The sequence below is a fragment of the Oncorhynchus mykiss genome, chromosome 13 (assembly GCF_057628025.1).
Source record: "Oncorhynchus mykiss isolate SJ-2025 chromosome 13, ASM5762802v1, whole genome shotgun sequence".
In the NCBI taxonomy this organism is placed as follows: Eukaryota; Metazoa; Chordata; class Actinopteri; order Salmoniformes; family Salmonidae; genus Oncorhynchus; species Oncorhynchus mykiss.
The window spans coordinates 18,150,001-18,160,000 of NC_143034.1; the positions used below are offsets into that span (position 1 = coordinate 18,150,001).

Genomic DNA, 10,000 nt, shown 5'->3' on the forward strand with positions numbered 1-10,000 from the left:
TCAACTGGAACCAGTATTACACACGCTGTCACACGGGCCACAGCAACCCACATAAAGGAGCCATCAACTTCGACAATATCGCCTACGCTTGGATCGTCATCTTTCAGGTAGGGCTTTGATTGGGTGGTTTGGACTTTCTTTTCTTCATTTGTATTGTTGAGCTTTATGAGCTGATGTGGCTAGATATGCACCACACGTGTCTCTCTCTACACCTACCTAGCTTGCCTTCTCTGTCTCTCTTTTTTTATTGATGTAAAAATCAAATCAAATTTTTTTTTGTCACATGCGCCGAATACAACAGGTTCAAACCTTACAGTGAAATGCTTATTTAAAAGCCCCTAACCAACACTGCAGTTACAAAATCTTGTAAAGAAAATATTTAATAAAAAGAAACAAAATAACAATAACAAGGCTATATACATGGGGTACCGGAACCAAGTCAATGTGGGGGGCCACAGGTTAGTCAATGTAGGTCGGGGAAAGGTGCCTAAAGGTGCTTAAAGGTGCCTGTCATATCGTTTGTCTTTGCACTGTCCAGGGAGCTGTAGTGGTTAAAGTAGAGGCCAGATCAATCCCTGTACTGGAGGGCTGCTGTGGGCAGGCTTTGTTCCCGCCCAGCACCAACATGCATGATTTCCCTTTATTTAGATCATTGTTAGTCTTATCAGGGTGTTAGTGCACGTTGACACTGGGCTGGAACAAACACCTGCACACCGTGCCAGTCCTCTTAGACTAGAGTTGTCCCACCCCTGAAGTATAGGTCGGGAGTATGTCGAGATAGAGTAGAGGTTACCATAGTGATTAGGTCATGACAAGATAGAGTAGAGATTACCATAGTGATTAGGTCACGACAAGATAGAGTAGAGATTACCATAGTGATTAGGTCACGACAAGATAGAGTAGAGATTACCATAGTGATTAGGTCATGACAAGATAGAGTAGAGATTACCAAAGTGATTAGGTCACGACAAGATAGAGTAGAGATTACCATAGTGATTAGGTCATGACAAGATAGAGTAGAGGTTACCATGGTGATTAGATCATGACAAGATAGAGTAGAGGTTACCATAGTGATTAGGTCATGACAAGATAGAGTAGAGGTTACCATAGTGATTAGGTCATGACAAGATAGTGTAGAGGTTACCATAGTGATTAGATCATGACAAGATAGAGGTTACCATAGTGATTAGATCATGACAAGATAGAGTAGAGATTACCATAGTGATTAGGTCATGAACAAGATAGAGTAGAGATTACCATAGTGATTAGGTCATGACAAGATAGAGTAGAGGTTACCATAGTGAATAGGTCATGACAAGATAGAGCAGAGGTTACCATAGTGATTAGGTCATGACAAGATAGAGGTTACCATAGTGATTAGGTCATGACAAGATAGAGTAGAGGTTACCATAGTGATTAGGTCCATGACAACATAGAGGTTACCATAGTGATTAGGTCATGACAAGATATCTACTTGCTGTAATGAATTGAATAATGTATGCTGGTCTGGAACATCAGCCTTGTAGTTCTCCAGCAGTAGTGAAGTGTCTGACAGTAGTGATTAGGTGATGGGGAGATATACACTCTGTAATTGGCTTGCTATCTGATTATCTGATTACATTACAGAGACAGAGAGCTCTCCTCTATGTGACTTTTAGTGGGGAAATGAATCAGGAAGTGGATGTTATCAGACGATGTTCTCAAGTCTAGGTCAACTGGAGGGTGACTGATCTGGCTGATCTGTAGAAGGACAAAGTGAGCTTCGTCTTGGTGAAATGTCTGAATTCTTGGTAACAATGGAAATGTCAAAGCCTATTGTCCTTGACTTAGAGACATGTTGTGTGTGTGTGTGTGTGTTCCTCTCCAGGTCATCACCCTGGAAGGCTGGGTAGAGATCATGTACTATGTAATGGATGCTCACTCCTTCTACAACTTCATCTACTTATACTGCTCATCATCGTAAGTACACACACACACACACGCAATGCATGCACACACACAAACACACACACAATGCATTCCTCTCTCTCTCTCTCTCTCTCTCTCTCTCTCTCTCTCTCTTTCTCTCTTCCTCTCTCTCCGTCTCTCTCTCTCTTCCTCTCTCTCTCTCCCTCTCTCTCTTCCCTCTCTCTCTCTCTCTCTCTCTCTCTCTCTCTTCTCTCTCTCTCTCTATCTCTCTCTCTCTCTCCCTCTCTTCCTCTCTCTCTCTCTCTCTCTCTCTCTCTCTCTCTCTCTCTATCTCTCTCTCTCTCTCACTCTTCTCTCTCTCTGTTTCTCTCTCTTTTCCTCTCTCTCTTTCTCACTCTCTCGTTCCATACCAGAGATGCTATCGGGCACGGTAATAGAAAGGGATTATTATTGGATGCTCAGACCACCTGGGGATTAGGCTCGCATCCAGACACCCACACACACACACACACACACACACACAACACACACACACATCTGTCTGGTGTGGTGTGGTGTCACGGTTGGAGAATGAAAGGGGGTGGTTTATACTGGTTTACCGTTTGTACCCTGGCCACCCGTTGGCTCCAAGCTACAAACACCCATCACTCTCTCTCACTCTCTCTCCCCCTCTCTCTCTCTCTCTCTCTCTCTCTCTCTCTCTCTCTCTCTCTCTCTCTCTGTCCTCTTAACTATAACTGTACACAATTTCCTTTCTCTCTCATAATGTCTCTTTTATTGAAATGGTTTCCTAAAATGCAAAGAGAGCCTTAACCCTTCTTTCACTCAACAGTGTTGTACAATGCATGAGAACCCGGGGATTATCGTGTCATAACTCCTGACTAAGGGCTGTTCTTAGGGCCTCTCTCTCTCTCTCTCATCATCAGCAACCGCTGAATAGCATTGCGCCACAGTCAAATAATATTACTAGAAAATATTCATATTCATTAAAATCACAAGTGCAATATTGCAAAACACAGTTTAGCCTTTTGTTAATCCACCAGTCGTCTCAGATTTTGAAATGATGCTTTACAGCGAAAGCAATACAAGCGTTTGTGTAAATGTATCGATACCATAACATAACATTATGTACACTAAGCATTAAGTAGCTAGGTCACCAATGTTCAGTTATGTTCAGAAATCCACAGGAAAGAGTGGTCACGACAACGCAGACGTATATTCCAAATAATATCCATAATGTCCACAGAAACATGTCAAAGGTTTTTTATAATCAATCCTCAAGTTGTTTTTAAGATATATATTTGATAATATATCAACCGAGTGTGTAGGTTTTTCAATAACAGCAGGAGAAACAATGGCGGCTTTACTCAGTTGCGCAAAACTCACTCTGAGAGCCCCCACCTACCCACTTACGCAATGTGATCCTTCACGCTCATTTTTCAAAATAAAAGCCTGAAACTATGTCTAAAGACTGTTGACACCTTAGGGAAGCCATAGAAAAAGGAATCTGGTTGATATCCCTTTAAATGGAGGTTAGGCATGCTGAGGAACCGAGAGGTTTCAAAATAAGAGACACTTCCTGATTGGATTTTCCTCAGGCTTTCGCCTGCAATATCAGTTCTGTCATTCATTCTAGTCATTCCACGTTGCTATGCTAAACTCATGATTGGCATGGAGCTAGCTAGCTAGCTAGCAGAGGTTCAATGGTAATGAGAGACAATAACATCAATACATATTTATTTAATAAACCATGTATAATTAGGCAACAACCAGCTGATGGTCAACTCAATATCATATAGTTATGTAGGATAGCTAGGCTAACGTTACTTCTCCTAGTCAATAATATAGTTATGTAGGATAGCTAGGCTAATGTTACTTCTCCAAGTCAATAATATAGTTATGTAGGATAGCTAGGCTAACGTTACTTCTCCTTTGCTAGCTAACTAGCCCACCAAAGGCAAGCTAACACACAATCACATCGAGCAGCTGAAATGACAGCAAACTATGTAATTTTTGTTTGTTTTACCTTTGTTTCTATTGCCAATTCTTTGAATGCATCCATTATAATGATGCTGATACATGAATTGGCCTGGATCAGAGAAGCTGTCAGGCTCGTCATGTCATGTGCATGGCACAGTGGAGAAAAAAAACCTGCAACATGTTGCACAAATCTGATAGGCACATAGTTGTACTGTCCCAAACCAAATGCTGGGCTCGTAGCATGGGGACATATTGTCTTGACACTTTTTTCCCCGGGGGAGATTAAATTTACAAATTGACTGGCTGGGCTGTGGGACAGTAAATGCACATTTATACATTTAATGGAACTGTTAACAGGCATCACCAGATAATGAGGGATTGTGGTGCTATAACTCCCTGCTACCAACCAATCAGCATACAGAATCCAAACAACCCATTTTATAATATGGTAATACAGCATTTGCTAACCCTTCATTCACTTCACTCAACAGTCTTCATTCAGTACAGTAAAGTAGAATTGCGGGATTACTTTCTAGCATGCAACATTGTGCATACTGTATACACAGAGTATACAAAACCTTATGAACACCTGCTCTTTCCATGACGTAGACTGACCAGGTGAATCCAGGTGAAAGCTATGATCCCTTAATGATGTCACTTGTTAAATCCACTTCAATCAGTGTAGATGAAGGGGAGGAGACAGGTTAAAGATGAAGGGGAGGAGACAGGTTATAGATGAAGGGGAGGAGACAGGTTAAAGATGAAGGGGAGGAGACAGGTTAAAGAAGGATTGTTTAAGCCTTGAGACAATGGATTGTGTCTGTGTGCCATTCAGAGGATGAATGGACAAGACAAAACAATGGAACTGTCTTTGAACGGGGAATGGTAGTAGGTGCCAGGCGCACTGGGTTTGAGTCAAGAACTGCAACACTGCTGGGTTTTTCACTGTCAACAGTTTCCATATAAATGGAGGCGTTGAACACATCTCCTCTAAACAACATAAGTACAGCCTGTATGCTCAGCAGATGCTTTTGTCCTATAGGCATCCAATACCTTTGACACTGTTTCCCAACACGACAGTCTTTTCATAGCTTATCATGCAACACGATGCTCCCTCTTTCACACAAAGAAAGATGTTTAATACATATTGAGTACAAGTAGTTGGAATGATGCTTTCAGGGAGGTGAATGACACACCTCCTGTACATTTCCTGCAGCCTCTTTACAACATGTCTCAGTCTCAGAGTTATTACCAGCAGACGCTCTTGTCTTCACACTAATCTGTTGCGCAACACGTCTCCGTCTCAATAGGTTATTATGCCGAGGAGATGAGACGCCCTCGTTTTCACACTGAGACAGACAAGTACCCTTCCATTAAGGCTTTGTCTCCACTCCTACACTCTAATGGAGAGAGGAGGGAAATCAGATGAGACAGACTGCAGGAAAAGGTAGAGAGTGAAGGGGGTGGGGGGCAAAGAGAGAGGTAGAAAGAGAGGGAAAGAGAGAGGGAGAGGAATAAATCAGAGTAGATAGACAGCCAGATTGGGGGGGGGGGGGGTACAATCACTGAAAGCAACAATCATCAACACACTGTAAAGTATCTGTACTATAAAATCACTGACAATCGCTACAGTGTGAAGTGGAAGCACAACAAGTGGATGAGGACAATCATATGGCTGTGAAAATCAGAAACACACACACACACACAGTAGGCCTATACAGTACACACCCACCAACATACACACACAGTCGTACCCAAGGCTTACAGAGCTATTTCTATTTCTGTACCCTTGTACTGTGTTTACAATACACACAGCCTCCACTTCCACACACACTCTCCACTCCTATGTGTTTACAATACACACAGCCTCCACTTCCACACACACTCTCCACTCCTATGTGTTTACAATACACACAGCCTCCACTTCCACACACACTCTCCACTCCTATGTGTTTACAATACACACAGCCTCCACTTCCACACACACTCTCCACTCCTATGTGTTTACAATACACACAGCCTCCACTTCCACACACACTCTCCACTCCTATGTGTTTACAATACACACAGCCTCCACTTCCACACATACTCTCCACTCCTATGTGTTTACAATACACACAGCCTCCACTTCCACACACACTCTCCACTCCTATGTGTTTACAATACACACAGCCTCCACTTCCACACATACTCTCCACTCCTGTTGTCACCCAAGCTTCTGTATAGATATTTGATCATCTGTCATCCCCTCTCTCTCTGATCGTTGTGGGGTCCCCTACTTTCATTTCAGTCCTGAGCATACAGAATTGGCATGGAAACGAACTATTTGAATCCACGGCTCTGGTTTAAATCAATTGCAACCGTAGAGAGAACAGAGAAGGACGGAGAAAGAGAGAGAGAAGAAGCAGAGAGAGAAAGCAGAGTATGAGAGCGATGCGAGTGTGAGTGCTTGGACAAGGATCGGTACAGAGAGCTAAACCAATCATGAAAGGAGAAACAGAGAGGAGAAAATCCTATGGTTTCCCTCATTAGATCAATACTGATTCAAACCATGATAACCTCCTAGTCCTATCTGATCCTCCTCTCTTTTTCTCTCTCTCTCCCTCTCTCTCTCTCACTCACTCTCTCTCTCTCTTGCTCTCTCTTTCTCTGCCTCTGTTTCTCTCTTCTCGCTACTCTCTCTATCTATGTCCTTTTTCTATGTTCTCTCCCTCTCTTTCTCTCCTCTCTCTCTCTCTCTCTCTCTCTCTCTCTCACTCTATGTTCTCCCCCCTTTCTCTCTCTTCTCTCTGCCCCCTCTCTCTCTCTCTCTCTCTCTCTATGTTCTCTCTCTGAGCTTTTCCTTCGCTCTCACTCTGTCCTTTCTCCTTCTCAATACAATTCAATTTACTTTATTGACATGGCAAGTTCATTATTACTCACATTGTCAACGTATACATCTAGAAAAATATATATTTATATATATATATATATATATATATATACATATATAAACTATATATATATATATATATATATATATATATATATATATATATATTTATATTTATATATAAATACATGGTGGGACCAACAGCAATAATAATAGTAGTAGTGGACATGGGATTACCATTAACAAAAACTACAACAACAATATTAATGAGAACAACAATACATTAAATCAATGGTAGTAGACCAATGTCAACATGACTGAGAAAACACATGACATGGTAGTACACCAGTGTCAACATGACTGAGAAAACACATGACATGGTAGTAGACCAGTGTCAACATGACTGAGAAAACACATGACATGGTAGTAGACCAGTGTCAACATGACTGAGAAAACACATGACATGGTATGAAAGACAAAACAAAACAAGATGGGAAATATTATCGACATTACATTGCACTTTTCACTGGCTGTCCCTCAGGTTGTGGCAGGGGGACACATATTTGGCTGCCAAAACTGCGCATTTTGGCTTTTCACCCAATAAATATTAGATTTTTTCTTCATCTTTTATAGTTTCAAATTCTTTGTATTGAATTATAATTTTGGGAAATAAATATTCTCTATGGTCTGAGTATTTGTCACAGTGTAGTTGGAAATAAAGCATTGTCTCTACCTCTATCCTGGAGCAGAGTGAGCACAGCCTGTCCTCTCTGGGCAGCCAGGTTTGTCTGTGACGACCGGTCTCTATAGCCAGACTGTACTTACTGAGTCTGTACCTAGTCAATGTTTTCCTCAGTTTTCTATCAGTCACAGTGGTCAGATAGTCTGCCACCAAGTACTGTCTGTTTAGTGCCAAATAGCACAGAAGTTTACTTTGATTTTTTTGTGGTGTCTTTCCAATAGGTGATATATTTTTGGTTTGGGTTGGTGAACTGAGTCTCAGAAACAGCTGGCTGAGGGGACTCTTCTCTGGTTTCATCTCTTGACATTGTAGAGCTGTGTGATGGAATGTTTTGGAGTCGCTTGTTTTTAGGTGGTTGTAAAATTTGATGGCTCTTTTTTCTATTCGAATGAGTCGGGGGTATTGGCCCAATTCTGCTCTACATGCGTTATTTAGAGTTTTTCTTTGCACTTGCAATACAGTCTTGCAAAACTCTGCATGCAGTATTTCAATTGGATGTTTGTCCCATTTGGTGAATTCATTATTAGAGAGTGGACCCCATACTTCACTGCCATATAGAGCAATTGGTTCTATAACCGATTGGAACATTTTGAGCCAGATTGGAATTTCGATTTTAATGTTCCTTTTAATGGCATAAAACACTCTTCTTGCTTTGTCTCTCAGCTCATTCACAGCCACTGTAAAAGCTACCTGTGTTGCTGATATTTAGTCCTAGATTTGTGTAGTTTTTGGTGTGTTCTAATAGCACTGTGTCCAAATAGAATTTATATTTGTCATCCTGATTTCCTGACCTTTTTTGGAATATCAATATATTTGTTGTTTTTTAGGTTAATGGTCAGAGCTCAGGTCTGACAGAACCTGTGAAGACGATCTAGGTGCTGCTGTAACCCCTATTTAGTGGGAGACAGCAGCACCAGCTCATCTACGTTTAGCAGATTTCAGTGTGGTGTAGGGTGATACCAGGTGCTGCCGATTCTTCTAATGTTTTTGACAATTCATTAACATAGATGTTAAATAGTGTTGGACTTATGGGGCAGCCCTGTTTCACTCCCCGTCCCTGAGAGAAGAAGTCTGTTTGCTTGTTGCCAATTTTAACTGCACATTTGTTTTTAGTGTACACTGATTTAATAAAATCATATGTTTTACCTCCAATACCACTTTCTGTTAGTTTATAAAAAAGAGCTTTGTGCCAAATTGAATCAAATGCTTTCTTGAAATCTACAAACCACGAGTAGATTTTGCCTTTGTTTGGTTTACTTGTTTGTCAATTAGAGTGTGTAGGGTGAAAATGTGGTCTGTTGTACGATAATCCAATCTGACTTCTGCTCAGGACGTTGTGTTCGTCAAGGAAATGATGTCGTCTGCTATTTATGATACTACAGAGGATTTTCCCCAAGTTGCTTTTAACGCAAATTCCTCTGTAATTATTTGGGTCAAATTTGTCTCCATTTTTATAGATTGGTGTGATCAATCCCTGGTTCCAAATATCGGGGGAAATACCTGCAGTGGGGATAATGTTGAAGAGTTTGAGTATAGCCAATTTGAATTTGTGGTCTGTATATTTGTAATTTCATTTAAAATACCATCAGCGCCACAGGCCTTTTTTGGTTGAAGAGTGCATAGTTTTTCCAATAATTCTTCTTCTGTAATTGGGGTATCCACAGGATTCTGATAGTCTTTGACTGCTGATTCAAGGATTTGTCATTTTTCTTGACTATCTTTTTGTTCTGGGCTCTTTGTTATATTGCTGTAGAGGTTTACAAAATGATTTCTCTACATGTCCCCATGTTGGAGAGACAATTCGTCATGATGAGGTTTGTTTAATTTATTCCAAATCTCCCAGAAGTGGTTTGATTCTATGGATTCCTCAATTCCATCCAGCTGATTTCTAATGTGCTGTTGCTTTTTTGTTCTTAGGGTGTGTTTGTATTTTTGTTGTCTGGTTCTCTGTGTTTTTGATTAGATATATTTCTCAATGACTTTCTTAGATTTTTTGCAATCATTATCAAACCATTTTTCATTATCTCTTATTTCTCTTATGCTTCTTTAGATTAGCCAAGGAGGCTAATTTGTCAAATATAAAGTTTATGTTCCAAATATAAAGTTTATGATTTTACTGTGGTCTGAGAGAGGTGTTAGTGGGCTGAGTGTGAAGGCTCTGAGAGACTCTGGGTTTAGGTCGGTGAGGAAGTAGTCTACAGTGCTGCTGCCAAGGGATGAGCTATTGGTGTACCTACCAAAAGAGTCCCCTCTCAGCCTGCCATTGACTATGTACAGACCCAGTGTTCGACAGAGCTTCACGAGCTGTACTCCATTTTTTGTTTTTCACCTTGTCATAGTTGTTTATGTGGGGGTTTGTGGGGAGGGAAACGTTGTTGCTTCCTGGTAGCTGTTTGTCCCCGTGACTGTTAATAGTGTCTTGTTCTTCTGCTGTTCTAGCATTCAGGTCTCCACAGACCAGTACGTTGCCTTGGGCCTGAAAGTGACTAATCTCCCTC

General features: G+C 41.0%; 1 protein-coding gene across 1 annotated transcript in view; it reads left to right on the top strand.

The window, feature by feature from the left end:
• The window catches only part of LOC110495059 (voltage-dependent T-type calcium channel subunit alpha-1I), a 183,201-nt gene that overhangs the window by 45,295 nt on the left and 127,906 nt on the right, over positions 1–10,000 (top strand). Inside the window, 3 exon segments of the mRNA XM_090195546.1 lie at positions 1–107; positions 1,868–1,940; positions 1,943–1,959. The exon segment at positions 1–107 is cut by the window's left edge and continues 174 nt beyond it. Coding sequence (XP_090051672.1) covers positions 1–107; positions 1,868–1,940; positions 1,943–1,959 — 197 coding nt within the window.